General features: G+C 51.2%; 7 protein-coding genes across 7 annotated transcripts; 3 read left to right on the top strand and 4 right to left on the bottom strand.

Annotated features, from left to right (window-relative positions):
• Positions 1-207: 207 nt before the first annotated feature.
• BJX67DRAFT_380223 (putative C6 transcription factor (Gal4)) lies at positions 208-2560 on the top strand (the record flags this gene model as incomplete). The annotated part of the gene is made up of 6 exons (XM_071032749.1): positions 208-240; positions 300-329; positions 384-478; positions 545-864; positions 920-2090; positions 2161-2560. 6 exons carry the CDS (start codon positions 208-210, stop codon positions 2558-2560), a joined length of 2049 nt encoding a protein of 682 aa, XP_070887419.1.
• Positions 2561-2990: 430 nt separating this feature from the next.
• Positions 2991-5504, bottom strand: BJX67DRAFT_387460 (OTU family ubiquitin thioesterase; the record flags this gene model as incomplete). Its single annotated transcript, XM_071034220.1, has 7 exons — positions 2991-3732; positions 3788-4222; positions 4279-4550; positions 4668-4933; positions 4987-5050; positions 5115-5201; positions 5256-5504. The coding sequence occupies 7 exons, from the start codon at positions 5502-5504 to the stop codon at positions 3654-3656; spliced, it is 1452 nt and encodes a 483-aa protein (XP_070887420.1). The 3' UTR covers positions 2991-3653.
• Positions 5505-9375: 3871 nt separating this feature from the next.
• BJX67DRAFT_58086 (putative COP9 signalosome subunit 2 (CsnB)) lies at positions 9376-11243 on the bottom strand. The gene is made up of 4 exons (XM_071035184.1): positions 11067-11243; positions 10837-10995; positions 10721-10781; positions 9376-10666 (listed from the first exon to the last, which is right to left on the bottom strand). The coding sequence occupies exons 1-4, from the start codon at positions 11108-11110 to the stop codon at positions 9383-9385; spliced, it is 1548 nt and encodes a 515-aa protein (XP_070887421.1). The 5' UTR covers positions 11111-11243; the 3' UTR covers positions 9376-9382.
• Positions 11244-12229: 986 nt separating this feature from the next.
• rho3 (Rho family GTPase RHO3) lies at positions 12230-13594 on the top strand. Its single transcript, XM_071028853.1, has 4 exons — positions 12230-12280; positions 12335-12685; positions 12742-12943; positions 13003-13594. Exons 2-4 carry the CDS (start codon positions 12587-12589, stop codon positions 13119-13121), a joined length of 420 nt encoding a protein of 139 aa, XP_070887422.1. The 5' UTR covers positions 12230-12280; positions 12335-12586; the 3' UTR covers positions 13122-13594.
• Positions 13595-14679, bottom strand: BJX67DRAFT_350834 (lipoyl(octanoyl) transferase LIP2). Its single transcript, XM_071028854.1, has one exon. The coding sequence runs from the start codon at positions 14531-14533 to the stop codon at positions 13667-13669; it is 867 nt and encodes a 288-aa protein (XP_070887423.1). The 5' UTR covers positions 14534-14679; the 3' UTR covers positions 13595-13666.
• A 373-nt stretch (positions 14680-15052) lies between these two features.
• On the bottom strand, positions 15053-16421 carry BJX67DRAFT_58779 (pyridoxamine 5'-phosphate oxidase family protein). The gene is made up of 3 exons (XM_071035190.1): positions 16367-16421; positions 15790-16237; positions 15053-15723 (listed from the first exon to the last, which is right to left on the bottom strand). Exons 2-3 carry the CDS (start codon positions 15904-15906, stop codon positions 15115-15117), a joined length of 726 nt encoding a protein of 241 aa, XP_070887424.1. The 5' UTR covers positions 15907-16237; positions 16367-16421; the 3' UTR covers positions 15053-15114.
• Positions 16422-17178: 757 nt separating this feature from the next.
• On the top strand, positions 17179-18775 carry BJX67DRAFT_58765 (NIPSNAP family protein). Its single transcript, XM_071035189.1, has 2 exons — positions 17179-17987; positions 18069-18775. Exons 1-2 carry the CDS (start codon positions 17306-17308, stop codon positions 18551-18553), a joined length of 1167 nt encoding a protein of 388 aa, XP_070887425.1. The 5' UTR covers positions 17179-17305; the 3' UTR covers positions 18554-18775.
• The last annotated feature ends 359 nt before the right edge of the window (positions 18776-19134 follow it).

The raw sequence follows: 19134 nt of genomic DNA on the forward strand, positions 1-19134 counted from the left end.
CTCTCTCCCGATTCCAATCATACTTCACCCACCTCCGGCATCTTTCGCAATCTATCCCTGGGGCCCCGTGGCGGGGTCATGTTGGCGCATCTACTTCGCAAGCCGAAACCATTGATTCTTCTGCTGACTACCAATCCCAAGATGATCCCAGCTCTCCGCGATTTCCAACGAGCGCGAAATTCCCGGTGTCGCAGAACAAGATAAAAGATGGCTAGTACTCGCGATTCCCACTCTTATGCAGTAAGTGTCTCAAAGAAAGTAAAGGAGGGAGTATTGTTCTAATTCCACTTCTCCGGCAGTGTGATGAATGTCGTTTACGAAAGTCCAAGGTATTATGTATTCAGATACACTCCGATTGAGGCCTCGAATCTCATATCTTTTAGTGCTCCAAGGAGAAGCCGACTTGCGCGCAGTGCAAGCAGTTGAACAAGGAATGCAAGTATAGCCCAAAGGTTACCAGAAGCCCCTTAACGCGGCAGTAAGTCGCCTGCATGCCACCCTCTGACTCTCCCCCTTCGTTGCTGAACACTGATGTTCATCGCAGACACTTGACCTATGTGGAAGATCGTCTGCATGTATTCGAAACAGCTTTAGGGCGACTGTTTCCTGGAGGTGATTTAGACGCAACCGTCCGCTCCCTCCTCCATGACCAAGAGCCTCTTCCAAAAGCCAACTCCTCATCCAAGTCTTCGTCAAGACATTCAACGCCCGCAAAGGCCGAGGCAGATCGACATGAACCAGCACCAGAAGCCTTACCCCAGCAGGCGGATGGTTTTGACTGGGCTGAGAATAGAATTACGCTCGGCGATTTGACAGACGGAATGGCAGCTCTGTCTATCAAACCAGAGGGTGCTGGTTACTTCGGTAGGTGTTCCGTTTCCACCGTGCCATATTTTGATTTGCTGAATATGGCTTTAAGGCGCGTCCTCGAGCGTTGTGCCACTCCGGGCCTTGCTTAAGCATGGATTCGATCTCAACATACCGCCTGGGGCATCAAAGTCCACAGACAACTCAGACAGAATTCCTCTAAAATCGCAGCTCCTGAATATTGCTCCCTCCGGTGTCGTCGAGCAAGCATTTATGGACGCTTTTTTCCTCAATTATCACACGAGTTATCCTTTCGTCCATGAAGCTACGTTTAGGGCACAGTTCTACGAACAACTCCCCCGACCCCATGGGCCAGCATGGCAAATTCTGCTGAATACGATCCTTGCCCTTGGAGCGTGGTGCATCGGCGACGATAGTTCCGACCTAGACATCACGTTCTACCAAGAAGCCAGAAGCCGCCTCCAACAAATGTCTGTTTTTGAAGCAGGAAATCTTACCCTCGTCCAGGCCTTGTTATTTTTAAGCAACTATGCGCAGAAAAGGAACAAGCCAAACACAGGTTGGAACTTTCTAGGTTTGGCGGTCAGAATGTCTATGAGCCTCGGACTGCACAAGGAGTTTCATGGGTGGAAGATTAGTCTCCTGCAACGAGAGGTTCGTAGGAGGCTATGGTGGGGTGTCTACATCTTCGACAGCGGTGCCGCAAAAACGTTCGGTCGTCCTATCCTTCTCCCCGAAGATAGTGTTATGGATGTGAAGCACGTCGTAAACATCCACGATGAAGCCCTTACGGCGGCCGCCCTAACTTTACCTCCCGAGGTCAATGAGCCGACACTATACTCGGGAATGATTGCGCAGGCCAGATTCCATCTGCTGACAAACAGTGTTTACCAACGCCTCATTTCCGGACCAAGTCTGACCCCGGAAGAGACACTGAACCTTCAGAAACCGATGGAAGAATGGTATAACGGACTTCCCGATTATATAAAGCAGCCCGAAGTCGGCTCGGAATCAGACAACTTTGCTCTAGTCCGCAATCGACTAATGTGGCGGGATTGGAATCTGAGAATACTCATTTATCGCCCCATTCTTCTAAGATGGGCATCTCGAAGATGGACGCCAAATACGCCCGCTGAAACAGAAGACCCTTATGAAGTCGACTGTAGGATGCTTTGCCTTCGGAATGCACGACTAACTATTTCGTCGATTACCGATTTCGTAAACAACCATCTTTGCACACGACTCGGTGCATGGTATATGCTGTACGTTTCTGTTGTTATACCGCCAATATATTCGCTTGCGAACCCTAGCTAACCTCCCTCTTAACAACAGCTACTTCCTCTTCCAAGCTGGCCTTATTCCAATCATTCTCCTAATGACGGATCCCACCAGTGCGGACGCTCCCAGCTGGCTCCAAGAGATTGAATCCACCAAAGCACTTCTGATGCACCCTTCCTTAAGCAATAATCACCTTGCCGGCCGCTGCCTCGACGTTATCAATCGCCTTATCTCACCCGTGTATTCAACGACTCCTACATCTCCGACTGGCTCAGTCGGGGGCCCACAAGGCCAGCAACAACCAATATTCATGCCTTTTGCAGATCAACTGTTCAACGACCCAACCTTCGGCAGCATTTTCCCCGACGTCGATAGGGAATTAAATATCACCACGGGAATGGACTTTTCTGAATGGTTGAATTTCGCCCCCACCCCGCAAAATGAATTCACATAGTGCGAGTCGGTGTGGCATCGAACAGCTCAAGCACAGTGATTCCCAAAACCGATCTAAAAAATTGGAGGAACGCTGAAAGACCAGCGATTTGGCACCCGCCGAGGGCCGACGTATTGTTAGGCTTTAGACTCGGCAGGGCCGTTCCCCTTTTCCTTTGATACCTTCCCTCTACCAGCCAGAAACGGCCCATGATGCACACGGATTGAGGTGCACGGCGGAAGCAATTCTCTTGCGATGAGCGTCGCTGATTGCGAGTTCGGTGCAACGCTTTGAGTCAACCACGGAGTAATCCCAGCCAATTGATTCGTGGGTCGTGTACAGAGTGCTGATCTTCACTCGGACGCCACTCCGTTCTCCTGATCGAGGTCTTTCTCATACGAGGGGCGATGACTCGGGCGCGGTCCTCCCTGCTGGCCCTGCTCCCCACCCTCCTTCAACAACGCGTCGCGAATACCCCCATCGATATCATCCAACCCTGAGGATAAAAACGCGAATCACAGGCGCAACCATAAATGAGTTTAGATCACTCCGGGTGAACCTGAGAAGGGGAGATATTGGTCAAGACATGGTTTTAGAGTTGTGTCCGAATCAGGTACCCGGAAGCAGAGGCCAATATCTTATCGGTAGGACTACGGACACTTATAGTTGTCCTTGGCCATCCTGGCTGACGGACGCAAGATTCGGATTCAGTATGTGTTTACCAAACAGGAACGTATAGAAACCGTGTAAAGGATGTTATTTGTGCAAAAATCACGATAGCCTCGCATTCTTTGATTAGTGAAGCGAACCAGTCGGTCCTTTTGAAAAGCAGAGAAATATAAAAACCGCTCACACCTATGCAACATAGCACACGCTAATAGATGGAAAGTGTCAAGCAAGAAGGGAAATACGAGAAAACGGAAGGGATTTGCGAAGTAGCGTATTATAAATCAGCTTCGGCGCCAGGGCATTCGTCACAGCAGGCACCTCCTCGCCATCCGGCAGAGGTTTCCGCAGATCGTATCGCGGGTTCATACACGTCGTTGGTCAAGGGATGGATAGGACAAGCAGCCAAAAAGAGGAAGACCCGGTCCGCCGGATTTGTTTCATCGGCTTATTTCCGAGCTTCGTGAGGCTCCCAGTGGATCGGTTCGAAATCCTGGTTCTGGAAATGGGCCTGATTATACGGGGAACTACCAGTGCATTTAGTAACATATCCGGACACTAATCCGGGATAGAGAAGCTTACTTCTTGAATGGTGCGGTGACTGGAAGTGAGTGGCTCAAATTTGGTTTCATGACAAGCGGATTTAACCGGATCTGGGGCCCATCGTTGGATCGGGGGGGTAAAGAGCTCATTATTGGGGGCGGTCCAGTCAATCGGATAGGTGGCTGCGGCGAGGTGACAGGCGTTGGCGGCGGAGGTGTGTGAACAGGGGTCTGGTAGACTTCCTGGGTCGGTGAGGCACGATATGGATCAGATGGAGGTTGAGACATTTGGGGTGCAAGCGCAAAAGGGGCGTCCATCATCAAATTAGGAATTGCCATCAAGGTGGAATTCACATCGAATGACAGATCGCTAGTATCCCAAGGCGCGTAATTCGAAGACATGGCATATTGGAAGTTGACCACAGGTTGCATGTTCATCGTCGGTTCCACCTGGTAAAGCAGATCATAATGGCCCCTAAGTATTCAGGTCAGTAACGCTACCCGAAGCCAGCAGTTCAGGAACGGGCTTACGGTCGATAGAGCAAACGGATGGCTCCAATACCCGGTCTGGTTTGTGAGAGAACGTGCGAAGTCACAGCGTCGCCTTCACTCCGATCGAGATATAGGATTTCCACCGCGATTCCGGAGCCGTCAATTACTCCATCAACCAAACCTTGCAGGCCAACTTCGTCGATCTCTGTCTTGACTGTCTCTATTCGCGTCGCACAGTATTGGTCTAGCGGCATCGAGAGGAATGCCTGATACCGATGAGGATTCAATTTCATCCAGGCGCTAGTCAGAAGCTGTATATTGCGGAGAGCAATCACCGTTAGCGTGAGAACTTTAACCCTCATGGGTGGAACACGCGAGCAAAGCGAAGATTCTAGAATATGGTCATGGTATAGTCAAGGGCTACTAACTCGGAAATGTGTAATGATGGCATTTGAGTTGTATTCATCATTGAAGAGCTCGGCAAGGAAGGAGTCATCGCGCTCGCCGCGTTCGATTGCACCCGTTATCTGTCCAAACACCTCTTCTGTTGCATCCACAAAGATTTCATACAGATGTTCCTGTTGGCCAACCTGATCGAGAAGGTGGTTCAGAGACTTGATTCGCACCAGCTCGCGATGTGCTTGCAAAGGGTCTCGGAGATTGAAGAGGTTCTCAAAATATCCGAAAGCAACAGCTATATCAAGGTAAGCTTTCACGCATGGATACTTGGGGCGCTTGAGCCATTACCTCTCCAGCCACAATTGCCATCTCCTTTCATAATACGAGATTGTGGATGTGTCACAGCCAGGGCCTACAATTGATGTGGTCAGCATCATGAAGATGCCAAACTGCGTTCCTCTAGAGTCGGCTCATACGTTTGTCTTCCTAGCAAAAGCAGGATCCGCGTTGGCGTATTCCATCGCGATCGCATCGGTTGATTGTTTGTGAGAGACGAGGAGTCCCTATCCGCTGCGTCAATCACATTGTAGATCCAACCCCGGGCTAATGTTCCTTACCGGGAGATCCGGCTCAAACTTGTTTGATAGCTCCTGGTATCGTTCCATTTCTTCGGGCGATAGTGGGTTCATGTTGAATATGGGTGGTGTTTGGTGAGCGTAAAGAGCACTTGAGAGCTGAGAGATCCCGTGAGTGACAAAAGCAGTTGAGGGGAGATGTTGAGAGTAAAAGCCAGGACCAGGTTCCTCTCGAGGGTGAAAGTGGTTGAGAGGATCGAAATGATTCCGATGGATATCCGATAAGGACATCGCACAAGGTGAGGTCGAGATTGCGTTTGGGAGGTGACAATGTGGTGAGAAAGCCAGGAAGGAACAATCCAGCCTGATCAATGAAAGAACATTGTTTGTGAAGGGCACTGTCCTTTCCTGTATTCAATCCTCTTTCCCAAGATTGTAGTGGGGGAACGTGTTCTAACACTGGAGAAAGCTCAGGCCGCTTGCACCTGATAGGAGCCTTAGCATATTCGAAGGCTGATCAGAAGGAAGGACAGTTATTAAGCAGCGGTGTAGAGATGGGCACAGCATTTACACATCAATCAATGTCGCATCCAGGGCATAGTAAAAAGGAATTGAGGACGGAAATGCAAAAGGGAGAGTTGCAGAGTATCGCAGACTCCAAGCTTCGAGCCAGATCGCATCTCGAAACATGTGACACAAAAGCCACCCAGTAGAAGTGGAATTCCCCCACCTTGTTGGAGCAACTGAATTTGAGTCCTCCTGAATCAAAGAGGGATCAGGAAGGAGAAGGAAAAACAAACCCGCAGGAATGTACATTCGAGGGCGGCAGGTGGAATCAAATTGGATGTACTTGGTAACAGGAGGGAAAGAGGCAGTTCTGACCTTTTTTTTCTCCCTTCTACTCTGGCTTCTGCTCCTCCATACCACCATAAGAGAAGCAGGGAGTCGGCTAATGAGGAACGAAAGAAGCAAGTTGGCAAGCGAGAGAGCGGCAGGGATTGTCACAGAGGAGGGGATCGTGAATTTCTTATGGTTGAACAGCAGTCGCGGGGCGAGAAGCTCTGCGCGGGGTTTCCAAAACACGAGACGATTTGGTGACGGCAGAAGGGAAGCTTGGAATCAGAATCACAATGCTCCCAGAGTTCTTGCGAGAGCGAGCTGGAGAGATGATTGCAGATAAGGCTGTGGAGCGAGTCGTCCAGTGGGAAGTTACTCATCATCGTCACTGATGCTGTCCCTCTTTGATGGTCACCGGGCAAATGCCGAATCCTCCCCTCGTTGCAACCAGTGGCAGTCTCGTCTGCTGGTGCTCGGACCGCACATCTCCAGCCTTTCCCATAGGAGATGAGAATCGTCATTCTGCAAATGAATGGTTGCCATTGGAATCAACGATTGTTCCATCCCATCACGCTCAAGAGAGGGTCAAAAAAATAAATCAATCAATCCCAGTCCCACCCCATGCACTTGAAGGCGACTTCATGTCTCCGCACAACAACACGCTTGACTGGCCCGATTGTCCCGCACCTGCAACAAATCCTTGTCCTATGACCCGATTCTCAATCCACAAAGGCCCTGGACGGATCTTTGTCTCCTCGCCCATAGACGAGCTTCGGTTAGCTCACGGCTGTTGACCTCTGCTCGCAGCGGCAGGTTGATCGGAACTCGCTCCGCCGTCCGACGCCTCGCACCCCCTCCTCGGGGAGGACCTCTCTGTCCAAGGGTGTACCTCTCCGACCCAACTTGCATGCAGAAGCAGCATTTGGCAGAGCGGGGAGAAGCAGCCAAAAGGCGCTGGCACGATCCTAAGAATCGGCGTCAACGCCTTTTCGAACTAGTTTGCCCTTTTGTGCTTGCTCAGACAAATCAGCAAATTGATTGCCAGCTCTGTCAGCACTTGAAGGTTGAGCAATTGCTTCACAGGAAGAAGAAGACCCCGAAACAAAGTTCCCGATTCTTTGGCCCTGCCCCGCCTGACATCCCTGGTTCTGCGCCTGCGCTGCGTTCGCCAGACCAGTCGAGTTTCTGGCTGTGCTTTCAAAAAAAGAAAAGAAAAAAGGAATTATCAAGGTTTCCTTTGACATCCGAGAGCTCTGTTCGATGTCAAGCTCCGCTGGAGATGAGCGTGCGGCGGAAAGCTCTCCAGCCATACTCGGGAGCCAGGTATGGCTCGCAGAAGCAACAGAGAGCCCATTCGCTTGGGGTCAACAATTTCAAGTCCACCAGCCTGACCCCCATGCACCGGCCTCTCTTTGGAGGGTAGGTCCCGATCTACATCGATATCAAGCCCCATGCCGAACGGTATGATGGTACCAGAACGTTGCGGTATTGTCTCTGGGCCGTTCTGCTGGGTTCCCGCAGCTGTCGTTCCATTCATCCAATCCTCCTAGCCAGCGTTATCAGGGTCAGTTGTCAGTTTTCCCACATCCAGGGCAAAATCCCCCGCTGACTCCTCACGAGTTCAGAGTTGTCTTGGGGTTGCTGAGGAGAGTCGATCAACTTCCGAAAGCCCTTGCATATGCTACCTCGGAAACATCTTCGAGAACAGCCTTTTGTTCATTCAGGCCAAGATTGTTACTTAAAATGCCAGAGACATGCAAAGGGCGATTGGTTGCCTTTTTGTGCTTTTATCGTCTCCTGTCCGCCGTGCCTCCCCGGAGCCTTTCTTTTCCTTCGCATCCCAGCTGACATCCGTTGACAAATTCAATTCCGATTCGCCTGGCATGCGGGTAAAAAGACAACCTTTGCGATCGTACCTTTCAACAACCACCAATCCACATTAAAACAACTCTTTTTTCCGGGAAACTTTTTCTTCTTCCCGTCTCTTAGATCTTTCCTTTTGGCACCGGACGTCGATCATTCTTGACGTTATTTGTCACGGAGATCTCTCCTTCAATTCGATGCAAAGGTACGAGACTGCTCGAATCAACATCATTCAACGGAGTTGAGACCGTAGGATCGCGTACTGCCTCGGCGCAAACTGCAAATGCCCTTCGAAATTTATTCACAAAAGGATGGGACAGAAGTCCCTGCGGCATTAGTTTGAGCAGGACAGCCGATCGTCATACGCTGTCGAGTTTCGCGTTGGTCCCATTCGATTTGTCCCGACTATGCACTCACTCGCCAAAGGATTCTCTGTTCGGTCGCACTTTAAGGCTCACCCATCTTCCGGTTCGGGCTCTGAGCCGGAGCTGGAGATGGATCTTGGAGGTGTTCGTCTTAAGCTGGGGGGACTTGCCAGCCATCAAGCGCAAAAATGTCAAGAATAATCAATGAGAAAGCTCCCCACAAGGTGGGAGCAAGTGGTTGATCCGCTTGCCTGGAAAAACTGACCCAAAACTGACAGAAAAGCGTCCATCGTGGAGTTCCAGGCGAGTCGTGGACGCTCCCCTTCGCTCTGCTGCGGCTGATGGCTGGCAGAGAGGCCGGAGTTTCGCCCGGCAAAATTGACAGCAGACTTGACAGCTGCCTCTTGCACTACTGATTTCCTCCTCCCAACCGAAGGTCATTCGCCAGCCCAAATCACAAAGAAAAAAATAGTGAAACAAAAGGAAGAGAGGGAGAGAAAGAAAATACTACCTTCTCTTCTTGAGGAGTCGGTGGGGTACCCAGGTACTATCTGGCTTCATGAAATCCGCCTCGAAAGAACGAATAAATGCACCAGGACGCGAAGGACTTCAGTTATTCTTTTCCAGTGTCCACCGGCTGGTCGACAGTTGCAGCTTCATTATTGTCCCGAGGTCACTACGTGACTTCAGCCATGCATTCTCTGTTCCCACGAATTAACGTGTTCTATTCCTCGGCCAAAACAAAACGACCATACTTCCTTCATCCCTTCTAAGTTCCTACAGGTCATCAAGAGCTGTGGGTTCATTCGTCATGCAGCATGCAGTCCCAGACAACCAATTCCCCTCCCAACGCTCCCGGTGTGAGAACTTACATTTGTCTTATGTCGATGCAAGTCGCAGCAACACACAACGCAGAAGCAAAAGACCAAACCCTTCAATATTCAGATCTCGGATTTCTGCAGGTCACTGGCCAGTCCAGGAGCCAGCAAGGATTATCAACACCGATCCATGATTCGACTACTGGCCGAGTACGGAGTACAAGTAGCACCAAATCTAACTTCGTGCAACCTCTTGCCGTTCTTTTGCCCTAGCCCATCCCCGGCCCTAAAAGTCCTCCAAACCAGCTTTAATCTTCTGCGCTGCTCTGCTGCCCTTCCCCCCTCTCCGAAACCGATGGCTAGCACGTAGGCCCCCCGCAGTAACATCGTCATTAAAGGTCGATTGATAGAGCAAACCACTTCGCATCCCCGGTGCCAACCCGAACCCCGGTCCCATCCCACCAACACCCTGCGAGAAATCGTCATTTTTCAACCCCTCGCCATCATGAAGTGTCGCCTGCCAAAGCGCTCGGAGGGCCTCGTTCCACTCCTCCAGAGACTGGAGTCGATCCACATCGCTTGCGCTTTCAACCACGACCGTTCCATTCTCCTGGTCGATCTTGGCATTCAGCTTCTTATCGAGGATAAGGAAGCTCAGGATGTCCTGCACTTCAGTGACTGAGATCTTGATATGTTTCGAGATGAATTTTAGTGTGAACCGGGTGTATGGCGCGATCAGTTTGAGAATGGCCTTGGTGCGCATATTCCTGCTGACCTCATCAATATTTTCCGCAATGAAAGGGTCGGCCAGAACGTCCGGATTCTTGCTTAGGACGTCTTCATATGCATGAATGTCATCTCGCTGGAACGCATCCACCAAATCGGTCATGGCCGAAATGCGGGGGTCGTTCTTGTATGGCTTCGTCTCTTGCGAGTGGAAAGGGTTGATATCCGATTTCATCAGCATGGTGGTCAGCACGAGATACTTCAGCACTTGGATCCGTTGCATCGAGCCCGCCTCGTCGTAGTTCCGGAAGGACTCGAAGAAATCGCTCTGCGCTTCTTCCCAGTTCTCCTCGCTCATGTGCATCTTCCCTCCGCATTCCCGGATAATTCCCATGATCTTCGGGTGTGGTACTGCCGATCGAACGCGGAGGGCGCGGTGATAGAGGGCTTTTAAGCGCTTGTTATTTTTCGTCTCGGCGTACATCTGAATCTCTAGCGCGTATAGTTCCAGCAGATATGTGCCCTTACTGGGGTCATCGGACCCATCTTCCCTCTGACAAGCCCGGTGTAGCTCGCGAACTTTCTTGCTCAACTGGCCATACTCCTTTCGTTCTAACCAAAGGCGGGCCAGTTTTATATTCGTCTTGAGCCACAGTCGCTCGTTGTTTGTGTTCTGAAAGGAGTTGAGTGTGAGTGAGTAGAACTCTTCCATGCACTTGTACGCCCTGTCGTCATCTGAGCCCTTCTCGATATAATCCAGCATATTGTTGATCGACTTTTCCGAATAGTTTCGCGTAACGGCGGATTTAACGTAGGTTAGAAGCTCCCTGTAGTGTTCGACAGCCTGTATAAGTCAGTTTGTGCTCTTTGAGTCAAAAGAATCTCGGAGTCAGCCCACATCGCTGTATTTCCCAAGTTTGAACTCCAGCTTAATCGCTTGCTTCAGCCCCTTAAAGCCCCTACAACAACAATCAGAAACCCTGCGTCCGATTTACAAGAGGGTGAGATATTTACCAATCTCCTTTGTCCTGTTCCAAGGCAGGTACTCCCAAGAACTCATCAATCGCCTCGTCGGGGTTATCAGCCTTGATCTGCTTGGCATTGTAGTATTTGTTCTCAATCCCGATGTCTTGCGCCTCGTCGTCATCCGCATCTTCGTATTCGAAGTCATAACTAGCGACAGAAACCGTCAAATAAGTCCTTCTGCCCTGTTCTGAGCCGGGGATGGAGCGGGCGGGACTTACTCCTCATCAGCGCTATCGTGCATGAAATCATCGTCGTCAGACATTTTGGGTGTTTGATACCTTTAAATGCAAGGTAAACAGCTGGAGAAGAAGCCCGTGCTTTGGATTTATCTGACTGATGTGTCTGGCTGGATTGGCGCGGTCTGCGTTGGTTGATAAAGAGTGAACCTGGACACTGACGCTAGGATGAGCTCCCGCAGCGATCGGCCATTCAGAACCTGGGACCACAATGTTTGGTGTTCCCCGCCTTTCAATATCTTGATGGATCATTCGAGGGGATATTCTCGGTTGTTGACGCCTGGGAGAACTCCATGCGCTTGTGGAGCTTACGAGTCTTTCTCTTGTTGGCTTCCTTACGCAAACTCGCCCAAGCTAGGAACTCCAACGGCGCGTGGGCGCAGTCGTCTCCATATATATTTTGGCGTCACACACCACTCGGTGGAACATATCCGCCTCAATCCAACATTATTCCATCCGATTGACCTTCTGGGACAAGTACTCAGTTTCTCTTCAACTCTGCCTCTGCCACAGACCTCCTGTACCCAGACATTCCATTACTCAAACAGTGGTCAGGATTGACAGCGCTATGAGAACCATGCGACGCGAGGTGGAGCATCGTCGGAAGCAAGGCCGACAACATCATCGTCACCCACAAGGCATCAGGGAAGAATTCCCTTACTCAAAACTTCGTAATACCGAAGAACAACGCTTATGGACAGTGAGGTCGACTTTGCTGGTCGGGAACTGGGCGGCGTGTGGAGGACTGGCAACTGCTCGGCAGATGACGATCATCCTATTCGCCGGAATCTTTGGTCGCTTCGTTGGATGACATCGGCTTGGGCGGTGCACGCCCGGGGCGCAGTCTTCGTTTCTTCAACTCCGTCGGTGACATCTCATATTCAGGCTCAAGATATCTTTTACCAGCTTCGGCCCCCTCTTATAGACGCCTCATCCCGTTCTTATATAACCACTGACGGCAGTCTCGCTATATTCGGTTCTCTCCCCTGGACGCTTACGCATTTCTCCGACCTCGCCGCCTTTGGAGACTGCGCTCTCCACGATGGATCTGTGTGGACGCCAGAAAGTTGTTCGGCGCAAGATGGTGCTTCTGTTAGTGCGATTTCCAATATTTCTGGAAGAATTCGGGTTTGACTTTGGTATAGAGGAGACGGTGCATGCGGTAAAACCTCAGCCTTAAACGTATTCACCCGAGGGTTAGTTCTCTCACCTTTCGCGCTCTACGCATGGCTTTGCTGACCTGTCTCTAGATACTTCCCAACCGTCTAGTAAGGATCTGCTACAATATTCGCGACTTCCAGTGCTGACCGCTGAAAACTCGGTTAGTGAGCCTACTGTCTTCGGTTCGTGACTCTTCCTGAATACCACTAAAGTACAGGCTAACGTTTCTTTGTCATAGAGAATTACGTCCATGGTACTTCATCCCCCTCTCCCTCCCCCTAGCGCCTTGATACGGATCACATTCTCACACTTGAAAAGATATCTTCGTCGACAACGTCCACATGGAGCTGTCATTATGGGACACAGCTGGCCAGGAAGAATTCGATCGCTTGCGTGCGCTGTCGTATGAAGATACTCACGTCATAATGCTGTGTTTCAGTGTGAGTGTGCTACTCAGTGGTCTTTTGACTCATGGCTAAGTTGTTGCAAAACGCAGGTTGACAGTCCCGATTCGTTTGAAAACGTGGCAAGTAAATGGACCGAAGAGATCTCAGAGAACTGTCCCGGAGTGAAACTTGTTCTCACGGCTCTCAAGTGTGACTTGAGGAAGGACGAATTTTTGAACGACAACCCGAATGTTATCACGTATGAGCAAGGATTGGCGAAGGCCAAGGAGGTCGGGGCTGTAAAATACTTGGGTGAGCCACCGGTCATTCCTGGTGTCAAGTTTAGGAGTCGTACTAAGCATTCCCATTAGAGTGCTCTGCTGTCCAGAACCGGGGGATCAGAGAAGCCTTTTATGAAGCCGCTAAAGTCGCCCTCGAGGTGAGGACGCAGAATTCCGGCTCCTCACAGAGTCGGTGCATCATCCAGTGATCACGGCGGTACCGTGCCTACAACTTCCAGGATTATCCGCCCTATCTCTAGTCGGGATTGTTTCCCTTCTACGATCTCCCTTCTCTAGCCTCGCACTCGAAATGCGGGGCTGCTTCTCGCCTACGGCTTACGACTCAGCATTGCAGCCCTTATGCGATACCAGCACTTTGTTCCCTTCGCTATATATAATTTCTCAATCCTAGATTCTTACAACCACCTAATGTCTTAATTTCGAGGACAACCAAGATCGGCTCCGCGCCAACGCCTTGGCCGGTGGCGTTATGGTTTCGGTTACCGAGGACTTCTTTGCTCCCCATCCCGACTCGCAAGGCCTAACCACCAACAAAGCGAACTTCTTCTTCAAAGTGTCTCAATAGACAATGTACACGTCTCGTCATGCACGTATACCTGTCTTGATGATGTTTCGTGTACTCTTGGATAATTTTGCTTCAATTAACCTTGCTTCGCCATCATAATCATGCTTCGATGGACCTACGTGTCTATAACATTAGTACCGATCTACGGCCTCTGTAGTGGACACCTATCTAGCGACACACGTCCTCTTCTACTTTATAAACCTGCTCGATCTTCTCCCCCATAGCACTCCCACCACATGCAAAATCCGCATTAACCCTCTGCACAAATGCATCCACAAACCTCCCCGCTACCTCCTCGACTGGGATACCTTTCACGCCTACCCCCTCCAAACTCGTAGCCTCCCTCCCCTCCAGACCACACGCCACAATCTGCCGAAAATACCACATCGGCTCTTCCGTGACATTGAACCCAATCCCGTAGCTGCTGATATTCCGTCGAAGATGTACCCCAACAGCCGCTATCTTCCGGGGTAGAGAGTCGCCGTCGCCGGTAGCACTCCCATCCCGAGAAGCAAAAGGCACCCAGACCCCCGGATCTTCCGTAACAATCCCTTTCACCCCATAGCCGGCCAACACGTCTAAGACACTATTCTCCAACAACCGGATATGACATCTTGGCGTCAACCCTAGCCGTCGCAGGTCGAGAATCGTATATGCAACCATCTGCCCGGGGCCATGGTACGTCGTCTGCCCCCCCCGTAGCGTCGGATGATATTCTGCTACTACCGCATCGCCGTCCTGCGGCGGTGAGAGAAGCGGGCGGATCGGCTCGAGGGCAGGCGGGAGGGAGAGCGTTTTCTGAGATGTAGAGGGGGCCGGACATGTGTTTGAGGGTGGGAGGTCGCGTCGGCCCGTTGTGTAGACGGGGTTCGGGGTGAATGTGATTATTGTTGGGTCTGGGGGCGCCGGTGTTCCGGAATTGGGTGACTGTATGAGCTTCTTGTGGGCGAGAAGGCGGCTTGTGAGGGTTTTCTGGATGTTCGCGACGCGGGTGAAGGAGGTTATAGATGGAAAGTGGAGGTGGGCGAGGCGCATGATGGTGGTCAAACTAGGGAAGGTGTTTGATTGCCGTACTGAAGGTTGGGTGACCGGGATTTTTGAGTGATATAATGGTCAAGACATTTTACGAAAGATACTGGGAGAGAAAGGAGGGCACTGCGGTTGGAGATCCGGAGATGGAGTTTGGGGGCGCTTGGAGCAGTTGCGAGAATCGACGTCATTTTTTGAGATGGGTCATGTGATGGTTTCTGGGGTGCTTCACCATTCGAAACGAACATCAAGTTGTCTTTTCATAGTTGATGGGGCACGCGTGGGCATGATTGCAGATGGCCATACAGGGGCTTCGCATTTTTTCATGGTTGGGCCTATGATACAGGATTTATTCAACAACTTCAATAGGCCTCCTGACGCTCAACTCGCAGCAGAACAGCATTGCAATGGGAAAGCGAATGCAGGAGGCAAGGGCACAGAGTCAAGGCCGAGAGGATGGTGAAGTGAGTCATGAATCTACGCGGACAGCAATAGTCCCGTACTTTGCACCACACTGACTCCCATCAGCAGCGATAGAGGGATTATAGAGAACATAATAAAACAGGGTGAAAGAGTCATGGATAACTCTAAAGTACGACACCATTCACTGCAGAACCCGACGGTTCTTCGCCCTCTTGCACGACTAGCCAATCTCTTACCCCTCCTTTCCAGTCAGCGATTCGGCCCTCGCGGACTCGGACAGTGACGACTCGGACATCCTCGTCAATTGAGAGGCTCGGTCGGCGCTGGCCAGGCTGCGGAGGTTGGCCGAATGTACTTAACTCCTCCTCCTCGAATGTATTGTTTTCCAAATGCCTCTCTTTGCACCATGTCTCTTCCTCGGACCCGGGCTCTAGAAAGCGCGCATCTGCTGTGATGGTGGTGGAAATGCTTGACAAAGCACTCGTGTTCAAATTAAGAAGTAGACTGGCTAGAGAAGATCTGGTTGCGGCAGGTGGCGGCGATCCGTCCCGAGCTCCTCCAGGATTCGGGGCACGAGTGGGCGGACGATGTGACACCCAGTCGTGGACCAGAAGCGACACTCGCGGATTGGTCTGTAGATGGATTGTCTTTCGGGAGGAAGGGTTTGTGGTCATAATGATCGTGGGGTACGGGTCGAAGGGCGTGGAGGGCAGGTAGGTGTAAGACATGAGGGAGACGTGGGGGGTAAAACCATCACATGTGGCTAGATGGAGCTAAATGGAGGGGGGCCATCAGTATCAGAGGAGCGGATGATGAGATGAAATCGCAATTGGACATACGAAACGTGAGTTTTTGAGGCACGAAATGACCTCCGGCGGGAGGGTCGTGGCGACGTGTCGATGAGTAGTTGTGGCGGAGGCCTCATATGAGAGGGGAGGGTTCACTGGATCGCCCATTATTGTAACTGCTAGTGTCCTAGTGACGAAACCGAAATCTGTTCTGGTGAGGAAATGAGTATTCTCGAGGCAGCCGTTCCGCGCCAAGTGAGCTTCGACTCTGGGAGCGGTGATTACTTCATCGGAGGGGCAGAACGGGTGGAGGTGGAAAGACTCTGGTACTGCCCAGGTGATAATTTGGTCCGTGCCGTGCCCCCTTGACCTTCAGGGTGGACTTCCGACGAGGACTCCAGAGGACATAACACTCCTGGGCTCTCATATAGCAGACACACACGTCGTGGTCGATCCCTTTGGATCGCTTTGTAGAATTTTGTCCTGTCACTGAATTCTTCTGCTCTGGGCTGAGTAATTAGCCATAAATCTGCGGAAAGTCACCAGCTGTAAGAGATCGGCATTCGCCCTGCTGGTTTGTAGCCCAAGCCCTCGTCTTGGCTCACAGCATGAATGGAGAGGGGCATACAGCAGGGCATGGCAGGCTGAGAGCTTCCAGTTGTTGCTCTTAACTAGCCACGTGACATGAATGCACAGGTTACGCTAATCGTACAGATTGATTTGGCCTAAACCGTGCGGAAGAAGCCTTGTAGATATAGCGACAAGTGGGACCGCCAATGTCGTCATAGAGATGGGGGAGCAACAGCAGGTCTGTTCCATCTCTGGCCTCCAACTTCCGAATGAAGGGATGGACCTCAACCCCTCTATGAACCAGCCCAGGTCCTTTTTTTAACAAGGGCAAGTGGCCATCTCAGACGCCTCTAAGCTGCTGTTCCAACCATCGTCCAGCTTTCGATCGCACTTCTGTTTTCTCCGTCCTCCGGCTGCGCTAAGACGCAAAGACTCCTTTCCCCGCACATCAACTCAAGGCAAGCTCCAAGGTTGCAGTGCTCCCCAGCTCACCTCTGCCCTCAAACCTCTCCCCTCTTTCTCATCTTCTCCATCGCCATTGGTGTGTTAATATCATTGAATCTTGTCCTCCCACCGTCTGTTATCGAGTTCCGACTGTTATTCGGGGGAATATCCTCGTTCGCCAAACGGTCCAAACTCACTCTGCTGATCCTGGTCTCTGAGCGAGCTGCTTCCTCACTGGCTCCGAGTGTGACTCCTGCTGCGTTGCGCCTTCCCTCCAGCCGTTTGGCCAGTCGGTTCATCTTGTGTCATTTCAACCTCATCCCTGCTCCTTTTCTGCCATCTTCCCCTCTCTTCTGGAGTTTGGGGCCCCTCTTGTGCCCATTTGCCGCCTACGGAGAGGCGTGCGACTTGTGTTTTCTGCTCCTCACCCGCTTCTGTCAACAACTTGTGTGTTTTCTATTCGTGTGTTGTCTTATCCAGGATTTATTTCTGTGACCCTTTTCCTGCTGAGATCGCTGGTTGATTTTGTGCTGTAATTGTATCCACCGCAACCATGCTTGCACCGCGAGTCTTCCGGCCTGGTACCTCGCTGGTCCGACCTTTTCACACACCTGCCCCTGTCTACCGTGCGCCCTCTATTCGTGACATCACTCCCGATTCGGCTGAAGAGTTCAGTGTACGTCAGAAGGAGTTTCGCGAGAACCTGGAAGTAGCTCGCAAGAAGAGAGAGCAGCAAGAGAGTCAGTCAGTCGGTGCTTCTACTTCCACCTCTGCCAATGCCCCATCCCCTGTTGCCCGTGATCGCCTCCGTGAGTACGCTACCGCTCCCGCTGCTCCCATCAAGAGCGACGCGAGCGATGCCAAAAGTCCTGTCTTTGATGCCGCCGATGTTCTTGACAACCAGGCACTTGGCTCACTTTCTACCCACCGTTCTTTAGGAGACGAACACATGTTAGAAGCCAGCCGAACACCCAAACGTGGACCACTCTCTTCCCTGATTTACGGAACGAAAGAAGGCCAGCAGCTCGATAAGGATATTGAGCGCTCTTTTTCGCAAGTCCTCGCCCGTGGCAAATATGTCCATTCCATCGTCTTCCATGAAGTGAAACCCGACCGAGTCGATGAATATGTCGATCTTGTTGGTCAGTGGTATCCTCGTATGGCAGCTGCTGAGGAGAACCGTGTGAATCTGGTTGGAAGTTGGCGCACGCAAGTGGGAGACAATGAGACTTTTGGTATCTATACTTGAGCCCACATCTCCTATATTTCTTTAAAGGTATTTCACCCAAGTACCAATGCTAACAATGACTCTGCAGTTCATATTTGGGAGTATCAGCGATATGAAGGATATCACGCTTCCCTTCACAACATATCTTGTCATCCAGATTTTCCTGCGTTCGATAAAAAACTTAAGGGCTTAATCAAAAGCAAAAAGACTTCCCTGATGCAAGAATTCTCGTTCTGGCCAACAACCCCGCCACGTCGTCTTGGAGGCCTTTTTGAACTGCGATCTTATACGCTTCATCCCGGAAATCTTCTAGAGTGGGAGACGCATTGGCGGCGCGGACTCAAGGCCCGCCGCGAAGTCATGGAGGGGGTTGGTGCATGGTTTGTCCAGATCGGTGACTTGAACACGGTGCATCATTTGTGGCAATTTGCGAATCTGGAGGAGCGCAAGATTCGCCGGGAACAGTCTTGGGGCATTGAGGGCTGGGCCGAGACCGTGCATAAGACTGTTCCCCTCATTCAAACCATGCAAAGCCGCATTTTGATTCCAATGCCGTGGAGCCCTGTCGGATAAGCTTCGACCCCAGCCCCGCCGCGATCTCCTCCGTATCTCAGCTGGACATCCTTTGTGGGCCGTCATCATGGCCCGATTATATCCTTTCATAGGGAATTCGGCCGTATTGGGTGGAAGACCGACTCGGGAATGGAGGGTGACATCGAGCCTCTTTATCGGCAGAATTGCGAATGTGATGTGATTGTGATTATCATTCCTCCGGCCCAGAGTTTTTGAGGCCGACACTCTCTGCCCGCTTTTATTGAGCGGTGCCTTGTGTATGACGATATGGCATTAGTTAGCGCTTTTGAAATTGTCCACTGCGACTGCATGTATTTAGTACGCCGATCACAAGTCGCATCTGCCTCATTTGTGTGTTCCTGTGAAGGCAAACCTTACCAACCTTGCCGAGTCCCCGCCCGATGGGGTCTTTTGCCAGACTCGAAGCTCTCGCTTTGATGTCATATGGCAGCCTCGGATAATTGCCAGAGTGCATTTCCAACGCTACCCCACCTTGCCTTTTCATCTATTCGGCGACGATCGGCGTGGTGTGAACGTTCCTCACCATCAACTGAAGGTTGTCTGGCGGAGTTCCTTGTTGG

The sequence above is a fragment of the Aspergillus lucknowensis genome (assembly GCF_044049455.1).
Source record: "Aspergillus lucknowensis strain CBS 449.75 chromosome Unknown BJX67scaffold_14, whole genome shotgun sequence".
NCBI classification, from domain to species: domain Eukaryota; kingdom Fungi; phylum Ascomycota; class Eurotiomycetes; order Eurotiales; family Aspergillaceae; genus Aspergillus; species Aspergillus lucknowensis.